Source organism: Alternaria atra (assembly GCF_907166805.1).
Source record: "Alternaria atra isolate CS162 genome assembly, contig: 34, whole genome shotgun sequence".
NCBI lineage: Eukaryota > Fungi > Ascomycota > Dothideomycetes > Pleosporales > Pleosporaceae > Alternaria > Alternaria atra.
Window position 1 is genome coordinate 306,439 of NW_025091333.1, and position 23,821 is coordinate 330,259.

A 23,821-nucleotide genomic window follows, 5' to 3' on the forward strand; every position below is an offset into this window, starting at 1 on the left:
TTTATTGGTGAGTTGTTATCGTAGATACGTGATCGCAAAAGCATATTTCAAAGTTGAAGCATATTCGAGACGACCAAACGCCAGATCAAATAGCGAAAGCAATTGGCTCTGCTAAGGATCCAAGCCTGCTGCAATCCCACCTCTTGAAGTCTGTTGAAAACGACCAGACGCAAAAAAGTATGCGACCACTCCATGCAAGGAAGAAATTAAGTAGGTGTAGAAAGCCTTTCTACTACGTTGCCTACAACAACACTAACACAGACATCATATATAGATGTAGATAGCTTAGACGTCTGCATTAGCATAAGATATTCATTATTTTTTTATGATATGCTGTTATAGAATGCAATGTAGTAGAAAAGTTTTTAGCACTTATTTAGTTCTTGTATAAGATGCGACGATGATGTATACAAACTCGGGTTGCCGCGAAATTTAGACACCCTAATCAACCTCCATGGCCATGTCTTCGTCTCCATCAGCCTTTGCAACCGCACCAACGCCACGCCTCCCTTCATGTCTCCGCTTGAACTTGTCCTTCTGAGATGTGGGACGTGCACCTAATGTTCCTATAGGCGAGCCATCAGCCCTAAAGATTTTGTTCTTATCCTCGTTGCTGTGTTTGGAATTGGCTGCCTTCCTACGGTCCCGATGCTTCTTGCGCTCCGCCACCGACTGCTTCGTAATATCACCTTGTTTGATGAGCTCCTCAGTCTGTCCCTTGACAACAGTATAAACCTTACGGAAGTCGTCGTATTCTGAACCCTGGATGCTTTCGGAGAACTTTGTGAGCTGTGCTTCCGTCCAATGTCTAGCCTCTTGTGCAAGAACAGCTGCGACGACAAATTGCTGTAATGCACCATCCTCGTCTTTGCAGCTGATCGCAGCGTCTCGTACTCCAACTCTTCCGTCAGGGCGTAGATGTGGAGATGATACGCATATTCGATGATGTCGACGAGGGCAACCGTAGCAGGCGAGGGTGGATTCTCGTTTGGGATGAGGGTTGCGTGGTAGAATTTGAAGGTGCTCTGTGTGAGTTGACCGTCTTCTTAGCCAGGAAGGAACTTGTAGTCCGATGTATAGACTATGGTATTGAATCAGTATATGTTCTTGATTAAACAGTATGCGTAATACTTACTGAAATTGACAATTCGGTCTACGAGGATAGGGTGGAAGTGAGGCGGCAGATTCACGAAACTTGGCGGGTTGGGAATCGTCGCCTGACCATGTCAATTTCGAATCCACAACACGTAAAAGTAATAACAGCAGTTCATCAGCTCGAGGGTACGATCCAAACTGGAGTGAAGGCGATGAAAGGAGGTAGTCTTACACCGCCAGGGAATAGCCCCTTCTGCAACGCCTTCGAGCCACCGATCAACATGATGGAGTGTACTTGAAAGTCTACACCAGCGGCGGTGATCAGATTGAAGTCGCGACCAATCGGCGTGTCAAGCAACAACTCAGCGTGTCTGGGTACTATCACCAGTCACTGCAGCCACGTTCCTACAGCAGTGTCACTTACTCGGCCTGCAAATTCTGTGCCGTAGGTAGATGGTTCCAGCTTTTTTTTTGAAGACTTTGCGTAAGAGATTGCGAGCATTACGCGGGTCAAGCTGTTGCTGTCCGAAAGACGCAGTCTCGCGCTGCAGCCGTGGCGGCTTGACCTGGGGCGTTGGAGCGGCCATGCGTGTGGGTAGGGAGAGCAGGCTATCCATGGAGAATGTTGGTTGAGGAATGACAGTTTCGAGCAATCCAGGATTGCCTAGGTATGTTGTGGTGCGAAGGCAGCAGAGGTGGAATGTGGGGTGGGCAAAGTTGCGACCTGCGTGTTTGTTTGAGGGTCGCGTGTGCGATAATGTCTGTCGCTTTTCACGATAAGGCGAATTCCGAAAAATGAACAGACGTAAGTGCAAACAAACGTATGAACTTGACCGACTCGCAAAAAGCTGTTGCATCAGGCATCTGCATTACTCGTACAATCATATTCCCTAAAGACCCAACTCTTAAAATGTCGGCCTCGTCCTCTCACCTTTCCACAGTCCCATAACTTCTCCTGTCTCTCCGACCCACTCTCTGACACCAGTGACAACGGCCTTTGCCATGCCCGCGTTTGTTCCACTTCTCGCCCTCCTCTTTCCCTCCATTCCGCTGCTCACTCCGCCAACTCCAATACCTGTCCCACTTCCAAACGACTCTGGTGCTTTTCCTGGCATGATGTAGCTGCTGCCGTCTCCAGTCGCGTACTCGGAGCCCATTGAGGGAAGGACGTTCTCGCCAGCAGACAAGGAGACGAACAAGGCGAATGGTACTAGCCAGACACACAGGCCAAAGTAGGATGCGATCTCGGTGAATGAGGGAATATTGACGTCGCGGGAGTAAGGGTACGAGGAGTATGTGTTCGCCGGCGGAGCGCTGAAGTGGCGGAACCAAAGGTAGTGGTTTGCAATCACGAGGGCTAGGAAGACGCTTAGTACAGGACTGGTACGGACTTAGGACCAGGGAACGCATACCACAAGAGACCAAGAATAGCGGATCCGTGAGCTTGACAATGGGAAACTTCCTCAGGTTCTGCGCATAGATGACATGCGACACGACGCTCAACGCGCTTAGTCCAATTGGGAACCTATCGACCACAAGAAGCAGGATCTGTATGCCAACGACGCCGTAGATGAGCCGATAGAGTAGTTTCTTCGCGAACACAGTATGCTCTTCCACGAGTTCAGATAGATAGTATAGGCCGGAAGCTACGTTGCGTCAGCTCCATGAACCAAAGACTATATATCACTGCAAAGTACCTATCGCAAGCGTCAGGAACGCGAACCCCAGGATGACACCCACATATCCAAGCAACGGTAGTATCCACATGTTGACTTTGACACTTCAGGGGGATGTGAAGAAGGATGGAGTCTGGAAGTTTGGCAGGCGCACGATGAGGTCAGTCCAAAGGTGGCATCAAGGCTAGCGGAGAAACCCGTGGACCCGCGGCAAAGTGTGGGGTGCAACACCAAAAAGTCGTCGAACTCTTGGCTCCAGTGAATCGACCTACCGACAGATTACGCTCGCTTCACACAACCTCAGCGCAGGCAATTCGCATATTTCGAGCCTATAAAAAGAACACTGCAGTCTATTGTAGACGAATTCAGAGTCCATAACCGCAATCATGTCGCGCCCCGAAGACATCCTGTACGCACGCCTCTTCGCGATATCGCAAATCGCGCAGCAAAAGAACATAGCGCTTACAGTTCTATAGACCCCCCCGACCTCTTCTACAATGACTTCCGAATCGCGGAAATATACAACCTCGTCGCGAATCCAAAAGATCCAATCTACCATGACCCACCGCGCCCTCTCTCTCCTCGCGCTTTCCTCGCCCTCCATGATCCTCGACATTGGCTGTGGCTCCGGTCTCAGCGGTGAAATCCTCTCGCAAACCGCTGAGCAAGGTACGCCAGGTGGTCCACACGTATGGATTGGTTTTGACATCAGCGCATCCATGCTGGGTGTTGCGCTAGAAAAAGAGGTAGAGGGAGATCTGCTGCTGGCGGATGCAGGGCAAGGAGTACCGTTCAGACCAGGAACCTTCGATGCGGCGATTAGTATTAGTGCTGTACAATGGCTTTGCAACGCCGAGACGAGCGAGGACAGTCCTGCGGGCAGATTATCGAGGTTCTTCAACCAGCTTTACGCGAGTCTGAAGAGAGGAGGGAGGGCAGTTTGTCAGTTCTACCCAAAGAACGATGGGCAGAAGAAGATGGTAGCGCAGGCAGCGATCAAGGCCGGTTTCGGTGCGGGTCTTCTGGAGGATGACATGGGAACCAAGAGCGCAAAGACGTATCTTGTCCTGACTGTGGGCGGAGGAGCGCTGGATGGCGATATCACGGGTGTTGTGAGGGGTATGGAGGGCGTGGACGTCGACGATGCACGAAGGAAGGGAAAGGGTATGAAGAGGGGCGAGGAGCGCAAGGGCAGCAAGGCGTACATCATGAAGAAGAAAGAGCAGATGGAGAGGCAAGGCAAGGTTGTCAAGGCGTCGTCCAAGTACACTGGCAGGAAGAGGAGGATCCAATTCTAGATATACCCACGACATCATGATCACGATGTTACGCATAGCACGGAGTTCTGGTTCTGGCATTTTCAGGAGGGTATAAGAATGGTCAATTCAATCATGCAGCATGCTATATACCGCCTACAAGTACAGCTCTATTCACATTCCAGCTGGTAGTTGTACAAGTGCCATTGCGTCCAATCGTAAAGAAAATGTGTTGTTGCTCCCTATCATAGGTTAACCCGATGTGAGCCGAGGCCTAGATTTGACGGTATCATCGCGTTACATCAAAGCTCAGCAAACACGAAGATCATGATGGTCAGATCATGCCTTCTCCATCTGGTTCAGGACTGCGCGGGTGAACTCGTGGGTGGTGGTGTTGCCTCCCATGTCCCGTGTGCGAGCGGTACTAGAGAATATTAGTTAAGGTTTACTCTTTGGTTTAACATCAAACTCACCCGTCAGCGATAACCTTGTAGACGGACTGCGAGATGCGGTTGGCATGGTCATCGAGACCGATGTGACGGAGCATCATGGCAGCGGACAGGATCAGAGCAGTGGGGTTGGCCTGGTCCTTGCCCTTGATGTCGAGACCGACGTGACGGCATCCAGGCTCGAAAAGGGCGACGTTGCGGCCCATGTTGCAACCGGGGACGATACCAGGGCCACCAACAAGACCGGCACCGATGTTGGACAGGATACCTCCGTACAAGTTGGGCATGACCATGACATCGAATTGCTGTGGCCTTGAGACACACTGCATGGAAGCGTTGTCGACGATCATGTCGTTGGTCTCGAGAGTGGGGTAGTCCTCACCAACCCTCTTGACGGTGTTGCGGAAAAGACCATCGGCAAGCTTCATGATGTTGGCCTTGTGGATGCAGGTAACCTTCTTGCGGTTGTTGGCGAGCGCAAAGGCGAAAGCAAACTTGGCGATGCGCTCCGATTTCTCACGGGTGATGATCTTGAGCGACTCAACGACGCCGTTGACCGACTGGTGCTCGAGACCAGAGTATTCACCCTCGGTGTTCTCACGGATGATGCAGAAGTCGATGTCCTTGTGGCGTGTCTCGTAACCAGGGATGTTCTTGAGGAGGACGATGGAAGCGTAGATGTCGAGCTCTTGACGGAGGGCAACGTTGAAGGAACGGTGGCCGGATCGCTCGACGGGAGTATGAAGGATACCCTTGAGACCGAGCTTGTTGCGCTTGAGCGAAGCAATAGATTCGCGGAGGAGCTCCTCGGAGTGGACGTTGCCGGAGTCGACACCAGATACGTCGACCTGCTCCCACTCAATGGGAACGTTGTCCGCCTTGAAGATCTCCTTGACCGACTCGGAGACCTCAGCACCGATACCATCACCTGCGCATGTTCAGAATCTATATCGGTTTTATGGGCGGTTATCGCGCATACCAGGAATCAAGGTAACGGTGTATTTGCCGCCGAACTTGGTGGGCTTAAAGATGTCCTGAGTGACCGTGGCCATTGCTGTCGCCCAGTTAGACTCTCCATTACTCGGGATATTTTACGCAGTGTTCGTACATCGTGTAGCCATGGCGGGTGCCCATCGAGAGGCAGGCTTCGCGCCCCGCAGGAGCGTCTGTACAGGCGCATTAGCACTTCAATTTCCGCCATAACCGCCAATTGCAAGCGCATAGACATGTCCGTACCTGCGCTGTTCTTTGAGAGGTCCTCGACAACATGGTGGAGTTGCGGCGTTGGGCTGGTGGTGAGGGATTTGAGGTAGAGAGAAACCAGCTGGAGCTGCCGTCCCCCGAAAATGCATCCGAACCGAAGGAAGAAACCGCGCTTGGCAAATGACCGCATCCGTCCTTCCGCCGCGGCTCGCTTTCTCTATTACCTCCGGCGCAGCGCTATTCATCCCTTTCACTCGTCCTGGTACTTGTTTTTTTCGTTCTCGCCCTTATTCTATTCCGGCCTGTTCTTCGATTCTCTGCAACCCCCGAACCCTTTCTCTGCAGTCCACTACGGCTGCATTTGCATGTGATAATATGGGCTACGGATCGCATAGCATATGAGTGTTTCATCCCGTGACAGATTTCAGTTGATAAGCAGTTACTACGACGAACTGCTCTTAGGATCTGGAGCCCTCTTCCAAACATATTGAATTTGTTGTTCGGGCTGAGAGATGTACCAAGCGCTCTGTTCCCCATAGCGCACAATGGCCTCGTCAAGTTACTTTCCCTCATAGATTCTGCCAGACATTCTTGTTATGTCATGCTATGTGATGAGATGATCAGAAAAAATCGATCGTTTACAGGCAGCCAGTAGGGGCTGCGTTTCTGGTACCTCAAAACACCAACAATGGTGAACGTCGAAAGAGCAAGAAGAATTGGTCATGTCGAGCTACAGCAACCACTGTGATCTTGAAGCTTGTTAAAGCATGCTGCCCCATTGAGCCGCACATTTTTGAAGCATTCCGGGGCATTTCCCACTACGATGGAAGGATGGTACTGCATACAACAACTAACATATACAGCTGAACTCTGAGTAACGTTCAAGTGACTCTTACTTGAGCCTTTGCGGGTCTGGCGATCGCTGGCATCACGGCGTTCCACCAGCACATGTCGCGCATCAGGCTAGCTTCACCTTCACCTCACTGCTCATCTGTTTTTGTTAGGCCTTCTAGCCTATGAGGCCGTCTCTCCTCCATTTGGACCTTTTCTCCTGGCCACCACACCCACTCTTCTGTCGCTCGACACTACGTCAAGCCCCCTTCGCTACAACTGTCTGTCCATGGTAGCCCTACCCGGACATATACCAAGACCAAAGATTTGAAGCCTAATCAGTCAGTGTCAGAAGCGCCCTCACGCCGGCATCGTCTCACCTTTGGTCCTGGCCCCAGTGCACTCGAGAAGCTTCTTTGGTCCTCGGCAGCCTAGTCTTTAGCCTATACAACTTCTTCTATTCATTCCGTAACTCTACTACTGTCACAGCTTCCCCGTTACCCGCTCCCGTTGTTTTTGAACCTCAAACCTCGGCTTGGTATTAGGCCTCGTAAGGAGAGAGCTGTGCAATCGCCCCCGAACACGCCTTAGTCACTTTCAATCTTCGCATCACAACAAAGCTTCTCGATATGAAGGTCATTGAGAAGGACAGCGATAGGAAGGCCCGGGTCAACATTTACACCGAGGGCGAAGTTTCGGCGCTGAAAGAGTATGGTGAATATATCGATCGAACAGACAAAGCGATATGTTGCTATATACCACTTGATGAGGGCCATAAGCCTCGCATCGGAGGCCGGTTCTGGGGCACGGTAAATTCTACTTATACAAACTCGACAAAATCATCTAACTAATTCTCAGACTCTCGCTGTGGCCTACGATACTATTGTGGATGGAGTACTCCGCAAGGCCAGTTCGTATGCGGCCAAGGCGGTAAGCCATCAGCACAACAAGAAGATCGACACAGAGAGGTTTCTATACAAGACTACAAAAGGAATCATCGATACCGACATCACGGTGGCTCCAATTGTGGGTGTTACCACGATACAAGGCGATGCGCCTGAGACTATCGGGACCATTGAACTACGTCTTTACGTTACCCGACAACTGGGAGTTTCGCATGATATTGGTGAAGTAAAGAAGTACTACAGCGTTGGAGGCAACACCGAGGATGGAGAAGTCCATGATACCGAGCAGAGAGTAAGCTATAAGCTCATACCTCCGGCTTTCAGAATGTCGTTCGAGAAGAACAGTGCTCTTCTGGGGGAGAGGCAGCCGAGCCTTCACCGGCGCAGGGCAGATGCGAAGCGTCCAGGAACAGAGCCCTGGGCGATCTTTCGTTTCCATTATCGAACTGAAGGTGAGCTGGTCAAGCACCATTTTAAGTATGGTGCTGACACTGTTCTTCAGAAGACATTATGAAGCGAAACCTGGTTATGACGTATGATCCTGACAGCAAAGAGAAGACGGAACCGCGTATTCTATTGCTAGATCCCGCAACCCCTCTGCGATTAGGTGAAAAGCCGCTTAAGAACGACGGAGATGCTTCGTCTCGATCATCATCCCCAATGCCTCCTGGTACACCTTCTACTCCAGTAAAAGGCGTACAGCCAGTTTCTGAAGTAAGAGAAAGACTCGCTGGAACTTACCTCTCCTCACTACCTCATATCTACTTCACCTTGACTTCTGACTCGGCCCAATCTCTACCTACTTCTAACACATACTTTTAGATCTCCATCCCCACCAATAAGAAGCCTGGACTCAAATCAAAGTCAATCGAAACTACGAAGATGGTTTCTCCTACAGACCAAGCAACTGCTACTCTCTTAGCGAAGTCTACCACCACAGAAGAAAGGAAGATACCCACCAGCGGGGATATTGATAGCGTCATCTCTACCTCCACTGCCAATAGCGGTAGTGATGGTTTTGCCGACAATGTCGTTGATACATCTTCTGAGCCGGTAGCTGACAATACCACCAAAGTACCCAGCCTCCCAGATCTCAAGACCAAACCCACAGGTGTACACTCAGAGACATCCGCAATCGCAGCCAGAGCGACGGTCACAAAGCTTCCGCAGTCGCCTGTTACTCCAGCCAAGAAACCAATCGCAAAGCCAGCGCTTATCAGCACCGCCACTGTCAATGATCAGAAGAAACAAGATAGACCTCCCAGCGTAGCTGTACCGGTCAAGCGTCATTCCCCCACTACAAACGGCGCAACACCCGAGCCGAAGCGTACGAAGGTCACCTCAACGTCACTTTCGCCTCCTGCCCAGCCTACAGTCCCACGAATTCTCCCACGATCATCTACACCGAAGACCATTTCGATCGAGCACCAGCTTGCGGACCAGCGTAAGAAGCTCCAGGAAATGCGCAAGAAGCGTGTAGAAATCGCCAAGAAGCAGGCTGGAATCGACGAGCAAATGAGTCCGTATAAGCAACGTATGGCCGAGGAGCTGGACCGTCTCAGCCGAGAGATGATGGAGGAGGAGAGCGCATATACTGAGGAGGCAGAACACTACAGTGTTAGTGTCGAAATTCTCCGGGAGTTCAAGAGGACGGATGGTGGCCGGTAGGTTGTTAGTGGGGCTTGTGAGAAAAGCGTCAAAAGTGTGTTGGAAGGAGTATGGCGTTGACGTGGGATAATGAGGCCTGGAGTGATTTGGAGTTTTTGAGGTTTTAGAGGAGTCGATCAAATTTTGGCTGGGCAAATACCAGGGTATTGAGTTCCCGGATGGAAGGATAATTGCTCAGTCGGGCAACTACCGAGAGGCCACGAGATGGAAAAACTGCTTATGGATTCCCATTATTTACGTAACTAGTAACCAATATGAGGTACTGATGAGGATAGTTTGATACAAGATTATCAAACTATGCAACGGCTAGTTTTCTTTATTGACCTGGCGTTCGCTCTCTGGCTACCCTCATGTTTGCCTTAATCCGTTCCAGTAGCTCAGCGGTTGTTGCAAGTGGAGAGGGGTGTAAATTTCTCTGCTGTAGTATTAGCATAAAGTTGCTCAACCGACAGCACCTATCATCAGCGAAATGCCATGGTATGTTGACAGTAGCCAGGGCTAAAATACGTCTTGTTGTATCTTTTTGCGATAAGAAAACTTACGTGCTTGAGCCAGGTAATGCATTGATCGTGAGTCCATGTTTCTGGGTCTAAGATGGCGTCAGTAAGGTTTGACCGACAGAAATTCTAGGGAGCATAGATTAGCATACCGCCAGTGGGGTCTTGACTAGGAAAGATGTCTTGTCCCCAGATACTCCATGCTGCAACGCCAGCAACGACTGCAGCGAAAGCGAAGAAAGGGCCCTATCTTGTATTAACTTATGATGACAGCGATATGTAGAAGGCCCACTATGTAGAGCAGATGCCATGATAGCCATGAGTAACCTACACGTTGTTGCACTGCGCGATCGATGGGAGTCGGCATGCTGAAGAATGGAGCTGGTTGGACAAGCAGTGTGAAAGACGGATGTAGAACTTAGAGATCTTGTCGGAGTACGCAAGGAGACGAGGAAACTATTCAATGATTCGACAAGAATTGCAGCAGTTATAGGATGGCAGGCAGCACTGTTTTCACATGCGACGCTTCCTCATTGCACTCCTTCCTGGTTTACGCCACGCACGTCGTCACCCCACCAAGCCCGAAGCAGCAACGCTTGCGGGCAGCCCCATTGCAGCCCGTGCGTTTCAAGCGAGTTCCAGTCCACACCCAACGCCTGGGCACTGGCCAAATTGTTTCCGAACTTCACGATCCGAACCAAAACGACCCGTCAACACACAAATCGTCAAGATGCCTTCCGAAGTTTCCGACATCAAGCAGTTCATCGAGATCTGCAGGCGCAAGGATGCCAGCTGTACGTCTACCACTTTTGCTAGGAGGAGGTTGCGGTCGTAGTAGGAGGAGGAATTGTGCACGATAAAAGGGAGATGCAGAAGGCTGCGACGATCGAGGCAGTTAAATGTGATGAGAAATCTAAGCTGACAGCATTGCAGCCGCCCGCATAAAGAAGAACAAGAAGGTCAACAACATCAAGTTCAAGGTCCGATGCTCCACCAACGTCTACACCCTCGTCCTTAAGGACACCGACAAGGCCGAGAAGCTCAAGCAGAGTCTGCCCCCGGGTACGCATGCAATACCAATACTCTAGCGCCTATGACACGAATCTAATAACTTCAGGTCTTACCATCACCGACGTCGGCAAGAAGAACCCCAAGGGCAAGCGCACCGCATAAACGGATCGAACGCATGAGGAACTGAGGACGGAAGTGTGCAAGGACATCGACGCACAATGCGCACGAAGCACGAAGGCATGGGCGGACGGCGTCTCAACGGATAAATTTTGTTCAATGGCATCACGGAACCCTTCAGATTGGGTTACCACCAGGAATGAAAAAAGTTCAAACTTCATTCCGAACATCACGGCCTGTTTCCGACGTGCACCGAGACTTGTCATGTATCATGGTCAACATTGCTGAATAGCTAGCTAGAGAGTCGCTACGGATATGGCTACTAATACAGCGATTGCTTCGGCTTTTGTCCTTGCTTCACATTGAATTTGTACTGATCTTTGCGGTCCAGATACACGACCTTGCTATCCAACCCAGCCGCATGTACCGCCTTTTTGAAATCATCCAGAGGACTCATGAATACATCGTAATCATCGTAGTGGATCGGAATCGTTAGGTCGGGGTTGATGAGCTGCATCAGCTGTACACCCTGTTCGGCATCCATAGTGACCATCAGCAATGGCATCTTGGGACCAGGAATGGTGGTGCCTCCCAGGTGGATCAGCATCAGGTCGATGTTCTGGTCCTTGTACCGCTCAGGGATCTCCTTGAGCTCATCAACCATCAGAGTGTCGCCGGAGATGTAGATTCTGTATCCATTTTCGAAATCGCTTCCATCGCTAGAAGAAGCGTTCGAGTACCCGAGTTCGACCATCCAGCCATTTGTCGGCGGCACAGCGCCAAGAATGTCGTTCGCAACGTTCAGAGGACCGGGAGGCACATGCTTTCCTGGCATGCCTGTGACTTTGATGCTGGGCTTTGGACCGCTACCATTTGTTTGGTCTGATTGCGATACATCCAAAAGCAAACTGTTCCAGAAGTCGAGTGCATGCACGTTCTTGAATGACTCTTCGCCTTTGCCTGTCAAGCATTCCTTGGCATGTGGTGTGGTGATGATTGGGAGGCCCTTTGACAGTTTCTCCTCCACTTCCCGGTCGAAGTGATCCTCGTGGTAATGCGACAGCAAAATCACGTCGATCCTCGGTAGTTCTTCCAAATCGATTGCGGGGTTTGTCCGTCTTGTCGCACTGACGCCTGGTCCTAGATGAACATGGTCGCCAGCATGAAGGAAGTTGGGATCTGTGAGAATGCGAATGCCTTCCCACTCCAGGATTGTGGTGGCAGTCCCAACGAAGAAGAGAGAAGCATTTGTTGAGGCGTCTGGTGCGTTTTGAGGATGAATCTTGGTCTCTTTGGCGTCAGGTAAAGAGGTAGGGACGTCGGTGTTGAGTTTTGTAGGTGGGCCTGAGCCATCTGGTGTGATCTGGATGCGCTTCATACTTGCACCTGACATTGTGGTTTGTTGGGTGAGATGATTGCTGTAGAGGGAGTTTCGTTTCGTTTCGTCTTCCTTTTCGACTGAGATTCTTTGAATTGTGATTTTGCTATCTTAGGAGTATCCGGCTTCTTTACCGCAGGTGATGAGGTGCGAGCAAGCCGGAAACAATGATATAATGGCAGACAGGAAAAGAGGGCAAAGAATAGGAAGCGCGCTTCATCCTTGGTGTAGAAAGCCATCACGTAACTCGCAAACAACAATGACGACAAGACGCGGTAATCATAGAAATACGGCAGGGTATGCGATGATCGTGGGAACAACCTGTCCAAATGCTTCTTGACTGTTAATAAGCATAGGGATGCGGAAGGCGGCTGTGACTGTGCCCGTGTCCGTGCCTAAATACGCGTATTTCACCCATACTACAGGGAGAGCGATGCTTGCGAGTCGCAGAGGCTGAGGTGTGAAGGTGGAGCTTCCCCGTTGAACTCCGCTGTGGCTGATGTTCCCTAAGATGCGGAACCCCTGTCACGCCAAGCCATATGCATCGGGGTGAGCAATGAACACCTGGCGAGTCAGAAGGCGCTTTGAGCATTGCTTCCCGAGTCCATTGGGAATTTGGAGCAAAATGTCAAGTTACCAGACTTTGCAAGGGTGAACTTACACTCGCTCCGCTTGGTCTATTATTCAACTAGCACTACGCGTCGCGCCGCCTCATGAACTCGACACGCGATCCATTCAACCTCCGCAGCAAAGCAACGTTCAAGACACCCTCCGCATTCGCCGTCCTCCAGAACGCCGCCAACAAGAAAGCTTTACAGGCCGTCGAATCGACCAAGCAGGCGGTCGAGGCCACGAAGCAGGCGATCCAGGACTCAGATATGTCCTTCGCCATCCCGCGCAACGTACCCAACTTCGAGAGCGCGCAACGCAAGTTTGAAGATAATGTTTGGAACAAGTTACCAGGAAACGAGAAGGGCTTGCCAATGTATAAGGATAAGCCTTCGGGAAAGGTATACGGATATGGCGGTGGTGCGAGGGGAAGGAGAGGCTTCCTGAGGAGTAAGAGGGGGATGTCATTGATAGCATTAGTAGTGCTAGGGCTCTTCTACTGGTTTGGGTGGTCAAGTGGAGGGACAAATGTGGGCATAATACAAGATGAAAAGGACAAGGGGAAGAGCTTACTTTCAAACATGGGCGGAAGCGCTGCCGGAAAGAAGAGCAAAGTTGACTGGGAGAAGCGGAGACAAGCAGTAAAGGACGCCTTCTTATTGAGCTGGAACGCATACGAGGAGCACGGTTGGGGTTACGACGAGTACCACCCTGTTTCGAAGAAGGGTCGATACATGGCGGAGCCTAATGGCTTGGGCTGGATCATCGTTGACGCCCTCGATACGCTTATGATCATGAACCTTACAAAGGAAGTCAACCATGCGCGGCAATGGATTGCGACGAGTCTCGATTACGACAAGAAGCAGGATGTCAATACCTTCGAAACAACTATACGCATGCTTGGTGGTCTACTGTCCGCACACTACTTGCAAGAGACACTTCCGGGTCTGAAGCCAGAGAATCAAAATGAGGAGGACCTCTTCTTGGAGAAAGCAACCGACTTGGCAGACCGTCTCATGGGCGCGTACGAGTCCCCTTCGGGTGTTCCGTGGGCCAGTGTCATTCTCAGAGATGCCAAAGGCGAAGCCTCGCACGCCGACGGTGGTGCGTCCTCCACAGCCGAAGCGACAACCCTTCAACTTGAGATGAAATACCTAGCCTTCATCACCGGTGAAAAACACTACTGGGATGTGGCAGAGAAAGTCATGCAAGTCGTTGACAACAACGGCGCGAAAGACGGTCTTCTACCCATCTTCATCTATGCAGATAGGGGTACCTTCCGCGGTAACGAGATCCGATGGGGTAGTCGTGGAGACAGTTACTACGAATATCTCATCAAACAGTACCTCCAGACCCAGAAGCAGGAACCAATTTACCAAGAGATGTGGAACGAGTCACTTAATGGCGCGAAGAAGCATCTTCTCACTTATACGAAAGATAGCCACTTCACTGTCTTAGGAGAGCGACCAAACGGAATCGAAGGGAAGTTGCACCCCAAGATGGACCACCTTGTCTGTTTTCTGCCTGGCACCATTGCCCTGGCAGCAACTGGTGGTGCCTCTCTCGCCGATGCACGCAAACTGCCCACCTGGGGCAAAGCACAAGAGGAAGATATTACTCTTGCCCGCGAACTCACAAAGACCTGCATGGGCATGTACAAAGTAACTGCTACAGGTCTCGCCCCTGAGATCGCCTACTTTGAGCTAGACGACCCGCCAAAGATGTACCGCACTGAGATTCTAGCATCCAAGTCTGAGCTCGACACTAGTGTTCCCGATGGTGAAGGCTGGAAGAGCGATTTCGACCTCAAGCCAGCAGATACACATAACCTCCAGCGACCTGAGACTGTAGAGTCTCTGCTATACATGTGGCGCATAACAGGCGACGAAATCTACCGCGAATGGGGTTGGGACATGTTCGAAGCTTTTGTCAAGCACACTATCGTTGAGGACAATGGCGGTTTCTCTAGCATAGGCGATGTCACAAAGATACCTCCTCCATCACGGGACAACATGGAGAGTTTCTGGCTTGTAAGTTCTTCTCCTTTCCATTTCTCTAACCTTACATGTTAGAATTACTGGACTGTTTACTGACATACAACGTAGGCCGAAACACTAAAGTACATGTACCTCCTCTTCTCTCCCAACGACCTCCTTCCTCTCGATCAGATCGTCCTAAACACCGAGGCCCATCCTTTCCCTCGCTTCGACGCAAGCCACAAGCGGTTCAAGACGGGTTGGGAACGTATACCACGGGACGAGAAGGGCAATCTTGTGCCTAAGGAGGCAGATAAGCCTGTGGACACCAAGGCTGATGGGAAGACGACTTGAACGTCTTATCCATACGACTAGAACACTTTGGGGAGCCTTTTTGAACTGGCTCTCTAGCTCCGCGATATTAGAGACTACATTGCAGGCGTCTGGAAGCATTCATATATGCATGGATGGCGGTTTCACTGATATATCCTTCGAAGTAGGATAGACATACATATAGTCTCGAGTGGGGCAACACTTGTAGTCCAATTCGTTATGCATATTTGGTCGTGATATATATTATGTGCGCCCCCATTAAACACTCCGATGTCGTATATTCGCATAAACATGAAGCACGTAAATCGTAAATCATGACCCGTTCGATCTGTTTCCTTGCTTGAGCAATATCCCACGCTCGCTCGTGTATTAGAAGGACCACCGATGTAACAAAGCGTAGCGCTACGTTCACGTAGGGAAAGGTGCGTTGTGCTCATAGGGTCTTCATGGGATAGGGCCAAGCCAGGAAGCTTCCTCCGACGTAAAGCACAGCGGATACTAACGTTCCTGTGATTGTTCATCGCCTATGCGTGGCGGGCTCTTGGAGTGGGCAGACTGATTCCTAAAGGGCGAATGGCTTCCTCTGAGCATGTGTTAGCCTCCTCTCCTTTGCATCATCTGTACACCAAAGACTTACGAGCGCCTCCGCTTGCCCTCGTCTCTCCTCTCCTCGATGACCTTGAGCATGGTCCTCCGTCCGTCTTTTGCATTTATGTGTGCATCCCGCATGCTCATGCTAACCTTCTTGCTCGCATCGGCCCGAAGCAGCCTCTTAAGCAGCAGATGCCGCATAAGCACACAAACGAAAACGCCGCAGTCGCTTCCATTCTCTTGCTGCGGACTATCATTCATAGGGATAAAGCGCAGTCGCTTGCCTAATAATTGTTCCAGCTTCATGGTTGTGCTCCGTGCTTCCCGCTCGTTGGACTGGGTCATGGAGTCGTAGTGGAAGGAAACGCCATCGATGATGGAAACGAGAAGGAGAGACCAGTGTGAGCCGCCTTCAGCTTGTGTGACGTCGGTGTTGTCATTTATGGGAAGAAAGACGTGTGTTGTTTGGCTGAAGTTTGGGAGAACTTCTTTTAGGGAGAGAGGGTCGGCGGATTGCATGAGCATGTAGGACATGGAGGGGCGGAGGAGGACGATAGAGGCTTTGGGGAAGGCATTGAGCTCTTCGCGTTCGAGGTATTCCTGCCAAAAGGCGATGGCCTAGGGTGTATGTTAGCCCTAGTTGTGGTATGCAGAGGGGTAACGGTATGCGCACATTGTCGGTAAGCCAGTCGTTAGATTTGATACTGTCCAAATCGGCTCGCGTTACTATTGGTAGTCGTCAGTATCACCGTCGTTGTTGTCAGAAGCGCGTGGAAGCGCAAGTCAAAGAACAGGCGACGCATACACACCCCTCACATCATGATCTATTCTTAGTCAGTCTTCAGCTCTCGCAATTTCTTGATCTCGACTCACAAGAAAGATAGGCCTCATCCGGACTAGGATCACCCAAGTGGCGCCTCGCCTTGTCCCTGATCCTCGAAAATGATCCAGGCATGCTGTACCCGTTTGCGCTGTGACTCGGGGAAGGATTGTGTGGCACGGGCGTGCTATTAATCCTGTGCGAGGCTGCAACCACCAGTGGGGTATATTAATGTTTCGGGCCTTGTGGTTATGCGAGAAGGTAGGGATGTCGGATGACTGTCTGCCTCGTTGCACCGCTGGATAGAAGCGCGCTCGAATGATGCAGGTGAGTTATGCGGGTGGAAAGCAGGGATGACGTATGTATGTCTTTTGGCTAGACTGTGTGGGGGTGTCAAGGGAAATGGTTCTGGCCACCTCGGCACTTGCAGTCTCGGGGCGCGAACAGCTTTAAGGTGTCGCAAAAGTGTACCACAGTTGCGAGCTCCGCGTTCTGAGTATTCTGATGGTCTTGTTTGTTTCAACCATGGTTGAGTGTTTGGGTTGTAACAGCCAAGTCTAAGTATAGAACAAAGCAAATGCGGGGATATACTTGGAGCATTGGGTTTCTTTTCTTTTCTTTTTTGCGTTGCATTATTCATCAGTCTTTTGAGTATTTATCTAGGTATACAACCTTCACGGGGGTTTCCCGTGCTGGTAATCGATAGTCGTTTTTGGATACGTGAACGCCTAAAACCGCACTCAACACGTCTTAAGGCAGTTGTCCTACTATCTTGGCACCATTTGCCTGAGCTTGCTTGCCAAACTGTTCCGGCTTCTCTACCTTGAAAAGCCAGCTCTGCTTGTCTTCGATCTTTCCTTGCTGAATACCTTTCAGGGTCGAAAGAAGCTTCTTGCACGCTGGGCCTGGTTCTTGCTGTGCCTCTGCGTATGTAAACTTGTCGTTCTTCGATGGCAGGGTGATGGACTTGATGGGAACAAGAGCTGCCGCTGTTCCTGCAGCGAGGACTTCGTCGAAAGACTTGAGTTCGTCATAGGCGATCTACAATCGTTAGCTCGATGTACGCATTCATGGAACGCACACAGTACCTCTCGAGACTCTGCCTCCCAGCCAAAAGATTCCGCAATCCTGAGAATGCTGTCTCCAGTCACACTCTGAATGACGTTCTTGCTGTTGGATGCAACAAGCTTGACTTTGTCGCCATCCCTCTTCACCCCAATGAATGCGGACGTTGAGAATTCATCAACGACGCTCCTAGTCTTGCTGTCAAGGTGCAGGGTGATGCCGTAGCCTGCCTTGTACGCCTTCTCGCTGTGCCGTAATACTGGAGCATAGTTGCCGCCAACCTTTGCTGATCCAGTGCCCTCCGGCGCGGCGCGGTCGAAATCCTCAAGGATGACAGCATCTACCGGGTTCGATCCATGGTAGACGCCTGTTGGGATACAGTATACTACGAATGTGTATTCCTGTGGTGGGTTCAAGCCAAGCTGTGCTGAGCTACCGAAGAGCAGTGGTCGGATGTACATAGCTGCACCAGTTTCATGGGGCGGCACATACGCCGCGTTCATTCCTACAGCCATACTACAGCAGGCAAGGAAGTGGTCTGTCGGCACCTCTGGGATAGAGATGAAAGACGCCGAGTGCTGCATCCGCTCGGCATTCTTGTTTGGCCTGAAGATGTTTATGGTGTTGTTTGGCGCTCGGAAAGCCTTCATGCCCTCGTAGCACTGCATTCCATAGTTCAATCCTGGTGCCATACCGTGGATACGTAGGAACGGATCCTCGACGAAGACTGGAGGAGTCCATTTGCCGGTCTCAACCGAGTAGTGTGATTCAACATGACCAGCGACTTTGGAAAGTTAGGAGATATTCGAAATCGTACTTGTGGATGACTGTAGAGTGGAGATGGAAATACGCGGTAGAGGTACACTCTAGGCGCACCCTCTATCCCTTCTTGTGCATTGTCCAGTACATAGACTCGCCAAGGTCTTTCATAACAGGATTTGGTCTTACCTTCTCGGATTTTAAAGCCCACATTGCTCCAGTCTGCTGTTGAATTAGCGTGGGTCTTTGCGCCGTGTGGAACGTGCCGGCAACCCGGTGAGTAATTGACGTACCAATGGTGTCGACGGGTGGAGGAGGAAAGTCTGACATGGTTGTTTTATTTGCAATGAGTTATGGTGTCGTGTGCTGAGGTGCGAGTCAATATGCAGGTTGGTGAATTGGCGATCCCAAAGTTTTGAACACTTTCGGAGGCTCAGTAAGCTTAGCACTACTGCGATATCGGATGACGTAGACCGGTACTATCCCCCAGCAGCCGTCGCAATATACCAAAAGCTCACCGACTGCACCTTATATCTCATCGCGGAAAATGCTAATGTCGTTGTCGAATACGAACTAGCTTCGATTGTACAGATGTACCTGCAGATTTACCCGCATGGTGGGACCACTCGGGCGTGATGCTTCGAAGCCCCAATGCTTGGCGTTATCTGAGGCATCGAGTGCGTGGCCATGGATGACAGCCATTCACATTCTACAGTGGACTATGGAACGCCTCGCACCACCTTGAAACCTCGTTTTCTCGTCTCAAGGACCTAACATAATTACTTCATCATGATTCGCACCACTGGCCTCAGAGCCCGGTTCGCTCTCTTTGCTCTAGTCGTCTTCGCCCTGTGCTCGTTCATTCTTGTAGGACCCTACAAAGTGACGCCATCACATCTAGCACCAACATCGACTGAGAAGAAGCTGGGCCGTACCAGCGAGGCTGTGCTCACGGGACATGCGATCGCGCCAAAACTGGAGAATGCGACGGCAAAGTACGTGCACCACCGCCTCTGCGCAGACATGATATATAGGACAGGAGGCAGACTGACAAGCAAACGCAGGGCAGAACTCGGTCGCGCCGCGTGGAAAGTCCTACACACAACCTTCGCTCGTTTCCCCGAAAGCCCTACCGAAGAGGAGCAAGAGGCACTGCGGTCATATGTACACTTGTTCCAACGCCTGTACCCTTGGTATGTCTTACACCATGTGGCGCACACAAAGGTCATGCGCAAACTAACCGGGATTGCAGCGGGGAATGCGCAGAGCACTTCGGACAAGTACTCGCAAAGTACCCTCCCCAGGTATCGTCACGGACAGCGGCCGCCATGTGGGGTTGCTACGTACACAACATTGTCAACAAGAGGCTGAAGAAGCCCGAGTTCAATTGCGCAGACATAGGTGATGCATATGATTGTGGTGTAAGTAATACTCCTGTACGAACTACATGTGAGACATGGACTGACTGCGTACACCAACATCTAGTGTGGAGACGAGGAGCCGACCGCATCGAGCAAAGGCACAGCTGCATGAGACCCGGACCACAAAGCGCCAGAGAAGGAGAGAGATCACCAGGCAAGCGCATACCCTGAGAGGATACATTCGCCAATGTATCCTTTACGATAGCCCTAACCCCACCTTGAAACATCCAAGATGGATTCGCATGCAAGGCGGGGTTGGACGGCGCAGCGGACTTCAGATGCGTAATGTCCGAGACACTGTACTGCGCATAGGGGGTCGCGTCTTGGTCACGATATCTTTATTTGCGGGCACTTGCTACGCCGCAAATGGCTGCTGAAGACTTGGAAGGGGAGCCAATAAGCCAATAGTCAAGACGATAGCTGAAGGGTATCGACGGAGCTCCTCCGGCATCCCCGGCAGATCTCAGAGTTCGCCAGCCAGGTTTCACACGGCATGTCTTGAAGTGGCTTTGATGGTGGTGGGATGTAAACCGGACTCGAGATTGCCCTAAGCATACCCTAGCGAATGACTACTCAATGATCAGCCTTCGGACATGTGAAGCCCCGTCGTGTGGAGAGCCACGCAAGCATGGTGCGCGCCAGACAGGATGTCCTTATCGAGCATGATAGAAGGATGATAGAACGAGGCATAGTACTCTACCTGCGACACCGTGCCCCTCTCCAGCCTTCCAACCGTATGTGATACTCGTGCGTCATGGCATGGCAATGCTAGAGGTCGGCGAGCCATTAGGAGATGACCATGAGCAGCCCACCAGTTCGGTGGGCGCGTGGCTTGCAATGGCAGCTATTCGCAGGCGCTAACAGGCTGCATGCAAGATGCGCGGTCGCATGATGTATTTCGGGATGGTCGCGAGGCGCGCATTGTCAGGGGCCAGTTCCCAAAGTAACCTAGCGCCATAACGACTTTTGTTGTATCCCAAACAACTGAAACCTTACCTGGGCCAGCGAGGGGTGATAACGACGCGGCACCCCCTCCATACACCGACTCTTCATCCTCTCCTCCATTGACCGTCTGCCAGCTGTTCACCGCTACTTGTACATCGAAACTCATCTTCCCATCATGGTGTCGTTCTCTTGCGAGGTACTTGAGCCCCATGTCCATACTCTCCCCACCATTGGCCTCTTCCCTGGAGATGCATTGGAAGCTTACTGTGACGGTCTAGGGCTGTGGAGACGTTCTCACAAAGAAGAAGCTTGACGGCCATCGTAACCAATGCTATGGCGCTTCCTTTACATGCCTCGACTGCATGGTTCATTTCCCAGGAACCTCATACAAGTCTCATACGGTACGCATCATGCTTCTCCTACCCTATATGACGATCCGTTGCTATACAAACAACATCGAGTGATTGTTGCAAGTTTTGCGCCCGTGTTGCGCATTGCGCTATCTTCAATTTTCCACCGTTTGCAGTGGCTAACTGACGTATCGTAGGCCTGCATAACCGAAGACCAGAAGTACCAGGGTAAACTCTACAAAGAGAAGAAGAAGGGCCCGCAACAGAAGAGAGATAGCGCCTACCACGACAACTCGCAAGCGCTCGCTCCTCACAATGCATACGTCGAAGAAGCTCGCGATCATGACAACGCCGTCGCAGTCGTGGATGCTCCGCCCCGCGCGCCCACTCCTCCCCCAGCAGCGCATTCTCTAGGCTATCATGAGCAACAGGCTCTTGAGGCACCCAATGTCTTCGATTTCCTCGACCCTTCCTCGACGCCCAATATCCCGAGAACGAGCGCGCCCATCAATGAAGCGCGCATGCTTGAAGACAGCCAGCCACCTGCATACAAGGAGCAGTACATGCCTACGATCGCGGACGTTATGAAGTTCCAGGTACCTGACGACGACGAGTCTTTCGCACAGAACGGCTTCTCATACGGGAACGACCAAGTTCGCCCTTCCAATGAGCGCTACGACTCATACACTACGCCTGCTCCTAAGCCAAAGCACTCGAGAAACAAGTCGCGCGATACCGATGTTGAGACCACGTCGAAGAAGACGGATCGCAAGCGCAAGCGCAATTCGCCCAGCGAACTCGACATGTCGCTGGTCCGCGCCCAAGAGGAAAGGGATACCATGATGGCTGATGCGCCCGCGACGCTCCACTCTGGTCTCACTGGGGGACTGAACAGACTGCTTGCCCGACCTGAGTTCCCACCGTCGCCAGATGACTCCGGTGACTATGTCAACTCGCCTCTGAGCCCCATGAAACGCGCCAAGCAGGGCAACTCCAAAGCTCTTATGCGCGCGCAGCGAGAATACGAGGCCGAACAGGCTAAGCAGCGCAAGGCTGATATCAAGGCACGCGAGCAAGCAGAGAAGAAGGAGAAGGACAGGGGCCGCGAAAAGGAGCGCAAGGAGCGCAAGGCTAGCACCGCTCTCGTGAAGATCAGGCCCAAGAAGAAGCGCGAGGATTCTACAACAGAGGTTCGTCGGATCCGCCGCCGGCAATACTCGTCTTCCGTGTCACCAGCACCGCGCGAGCGCAAGAGTGTCAAGGCCATTGAGTACCATCGTTCTGCAACCAACTCTCCGGAACCAGATGGACAAGGCCAGCTCATTGTGCGTCCCAATGGACACGTCGCACCTGTCTCGCCGGATTACGATGCCCGCGCGGGACTGTTCATGTCCTTCATCACTAAGGGCCCAGACTCTGAGCGCGGCATGAGTGTCAACAAGGCTCTAAAACGGTACCATCGCGAGCGTCACGAGCACCACGATCGCGCGCCCTCCAAGGCTGACGAGGAGAAAGAGCTCTGGAAGGATCTACGTCTCCGAAGAAACGACAGGGGCGAGATCGTTCTGTTCTTCGCTCCCACCGAGGCTTCGTGACTAGACGGGGATCCGGATCTCGACATCATCATCCGCATGCGCGCGTGGTCTTGTTCTGATCCGACACCAAGTCAGGGATCTGACGACATGATCGATGTCTGACAACATTGGGGGAAGGAGCCTCATCGAGGTTCGAGGTAGTTTGGTGGTCGACTCTTGTACGATACCATTCTGCTTCATATGTTTCTTCCTTTTAGATGATACCCGACATCAAGTCAAAGGTTATTTCGGGTGGGCTCGGTGTATGTGTTCCTGTACATGTCTTGTTTGGACTCGGTTCTTTCTGTTGTATCTCATATTTGCATGTCTTACTGTCCGCATATACGTACGATCACGGCCATACTTTGTCTGCGTTGCTTGCTTTGGTATCTTTTGGCCAAATCACCTGCCCTAATACTCCTTTGGGCTGGACCCGCTCCGTCCTTTCGGCGTTGGGTCTTCAAGTATGAATTATGTTATAATTCGCAATATTGCCGGATCAGCTCTCGCGTGATGACTTGATGCAATAGCTGTTGAAGGAATCCTAACGGATCGTATTCGAGGAGCTGGGCATTGAGTTGTCTCTGCTCAATTGGCAACTTCAAAGCAGAGTACGCCAGTGTCGTGCTTGTGCGGAAAGGGGAGTGAATGCGCAGAGCCGCAGACACATGTAAAGGAATAGTGAGGCTAGCTAGCTACCTATGTGTATGGGTGGAATGCATGCATACCAGTACATACTACTGCAGCACCTAGTGCAGGGACAGAGCGATGGGCTTATGGCGCAGCTGCTTTGCCGGGTGTAAGGCACTTTGCCAGGCTGCATCTCGCTTGGCGATGGGTAGGGCATTGGTCTGAAAGGGGGGTCATTTACTCAACAGAGTTAGGTGGTCGCTTGACCTGACCATTCCCATCTACGTGTTCACGGCACTCTGGGGAAGGGCGTCGAGGACAAGCTACCTTGCAACCAGGGCCATGAATCCCGCGCGCCAGTCTTTCCATTACGTGCAGAAGGAGTAAGATAACGTCCCCGAAAGGGTCGAGGAGCTGCTCGAGTTCGGCAAACGTAGGCTTTATCCTCGGCCTGCCCAGGTGCCTCCGCACACTGGCTACAGGCAGTCGTCTTTTCTGAAACCCCCACAACGATGTCTGACAGACGTGATAGCACTCACCACGTCGAATTGCGAAGAAGAAGAAGAATATTCGATAATCCCTCAGAGACGAACATGTGCACAGCCGGAGATTATCCAACTAGCGGCATCGCTCACAGCCACGATGAGGCGAAGTCCTTCCAG

At 51.5% G+C, this 23,821-nt stretch overlaps 11 protein-coding genes across 12 annotated transcripts; 5 read left to right on the plus strand and 6 right to left on the minus strand.

Annotated features, from left to right (window-relative positions):
- Nucleotides 1-441: 441 nt before the first annotated feature.
- On the minus strand, nt 442-2,862 carry ALTATR162_LOCUS10546 (uncharacterized protein; the record flags this gene model as incomplete). Its single annotated transcript, XM_043318182.1, has 8 exons — nt 442-874; nt 934-1,045; nt 1,136-1,217; nt 1,328-1,473; nt 1,520-1,759; nt 2,027-2,452; nt 2,508-2,741; nt 2,793-2,862. 8 exons carry the CDS (start codon nt 2,860-2,862, stop codon nt 442-444), a joined length of 1,743 nt encoding a protein of 580 aa, XP_043174117.1.
- A 406-nt stretch (nt 2,863-3,268) lies between these two features.
- Nucleotides 3,269-4,069, plus strand: ALTATR162_LOCUS10547 (uncharacterized protein; the record flags this gene model as incomplete). The annotated part of the gene is made up of 1 exon (XM_043318183.1): nt 3,269-4,069. The coding sequence occupies one exon, from the start codon at nt 3,269-3,271 to the stop codon at nt 4,067-4,069; it is 801 nt and encodes a 266-aa protein (XP_043174118.1).
- A 297-nt stretch (nt 4,070-4,366) lies between these two features.
- ALTATR162_LOCUS10548 (uncharacterized protein) lies at nt 4,367-5,745 on the minus strand (the record flags this gene model as incomplete). Its single annotated transcript, XM_043318184.1, has 5 exons — nt 4,367-4,451; nt 4,501-5,404; nt 5,456-5,530; nt 5,585-5,642; nt 5,713-5,745. The coding sequence occupies 5 exons, from the start codon at nt 5,743-5,745 to the stop codon at nt 4,367-4,369; spliced, it is 1,155 nt and encodes a 384-aa protein (XP_043174119.1).
- A 1,394-nt stretch (nt 5,746-7,139) lies between these two features.
- On the plus strand, nt 7,140-9,083 carry ALTATR162_LOCUS10549 (uncharacterized protein; the record flags this gene model as incomplete). Its single annotated transcript, XM_043318185.1, has 4 exons — nt 7,140-7,319; nt 7,369-7,867; nt 7,918-8,129; nt 8,238-9,083. The coding sequence occupies 4 exons, from the start codon at nt 7,140-7,142 to the stop codon at nt 9,081-9,083; spliced, it is 1,737 nt and encodes a 578-aa protein (XP_043174120.1).
- A 441-nt stretch (nt 9,084-9,524) lies between these two features.
- Nucleotides 9,525-9,947, minus strand: ALTATR162_LOCUS10550 (uncharacterized protein; the record flags this gene model as incomplete). Its single annotated transcript, XM_043318186.1, has 4 exons — nt 9,525-9,581; nt 9,626-9,672; nt 9,733-9,826; nt 9,912-9,947. 4 exons carry the CDS (start codon nt 9,945-9,947, stop codon nt 9,525-9,527), a joined length of 234 nt encoding a protein of 77 aa, XP_043174121.1.
- A 363-nt stretch (nt 9,948-10,310) lies between these two features.
- On the plus strand, nt 10,311-10,753 carry ALTATR162_LOCUS10551 (uncharacterized protein; the record flags this gene model as incomplete). Its single annotated transcript, XM_043318187.1, has 3 exons — nt 10,311-10,374; nt 10,514-10,642; nt 10,698-10,753. The coding sequence occupies 3 exons, from the start codon at nt 10,311-10,313 to the stop codon at nt 10,751-10,753; spliced, it is 249 nt and encodes an 82-aa protein (XP_043174122.1).
- A 277-nt stretch (nt 10,754-11,030) lies between these two features.
- Nucleotides 11,031-12,101, minus strand: ALTATR162_LOCUS10552 (uncharacterized protein; the record flags this gene model as incomplete). 2 transcript variants are annotated; one of them, XM_043318188.1, is made up of 1 exon in its annotated part: nt 11,031-12,101. In XM_043318188.1, one exon carries the CDS (start codon nt 12,099-12,101, stop codon nt 11,031-11,033), a length of 1,071 nt encoding a protein of 356 aa, XP_043174123.1. The 2 variants fall into 2 exon arrangements, with proteins under 2 accessions (XP_043174123.1, XP_043174124.1); XM_043318189.1 differs by having other exon boundaries at nt 11,031-11,543.
- Nucleotides 12,102-12,799: 698 nt separating this feature from the next.
- On the plus strand, nt 12,800-15,025 carry ALTATR162_LOCUS10553 (uncharacterized protein; the record flags this gene model as incomplete). Its single annotated transcript, XM_043318190.1, has 2 exons — nt 12,800-14,725; nt 14,801-15,025. 2 exons carry the CDS (start codon nt 12,800-12,802, stop codon nt 15,023-15,025), a joined length of 2,151 nt encoding a protein of 716 aa, XP_043174125.1.
- Nucleotides 15,026-15,502: 477 nt separating this feature from the next.
- On the minus strand, nt 15,503-16,550 carry ALTATR162_LOCUS10554 (uncharacterized protein; the record flags this gene model as incomplete). Its single annotated transcript, XM_043318191.1, has 4 exons — nt 15,503-15,587; nt 15,642-16,213; nt 16,269-16,321; nt 16,469-16,550. The coding sequence occupies 4 exons, from the start codon at nt 16,548-16,550 to the stop codon at nt 15,503-15,505; spliced, it is 792 nt and encodes a 263-aa protein (XP_043174126.1).
- Nucleotides 16,551-17,165: 615 nt separating this feature from the next.
- On the minus strand, nt 17,166-18,569 carry ALTATR162_LOCUS10555 (uncharacterized protein; the record flags this gene model as incomplete). The annotated part of the gene is made up of 4 exons (XM_043318192.1): nt 17,166-17,456; nt 17,504-18,264; nt 18,429-18,461; nt 18,533-18,569. 4 exons carry the CDS (start codon nt 18,567-18,569, stop codon nt 17,166-17,168), a joined length of 1,122 nt encoding a protein of 373 aa, XP_043174127.1.
- A 459-nt stretch (nt 18,570-19,028) lies between these two features.
- Nucleotides 19,029-22,550, plus strand: ALTATR162_LOCUS10556 (uncharacterized protein; the record flags this gene model as incomplete). The annotated part of the gene is made up of 4 exons (XM_043318193.1): nt 19,029-19,234; nt 19,304-19,432; nt 19,492-19,660; nt 21,153-22,550. 4 exons carry the CDS (start codon nt 19,029-19,031, stop codon nt 22,548-22,550), a joined length of 1,902 nt encoding a protein of 633 aa, XP_043174128.1.
- Nucleotides 22,551-23,821: the final 1,271 nt, after the last annotated feature.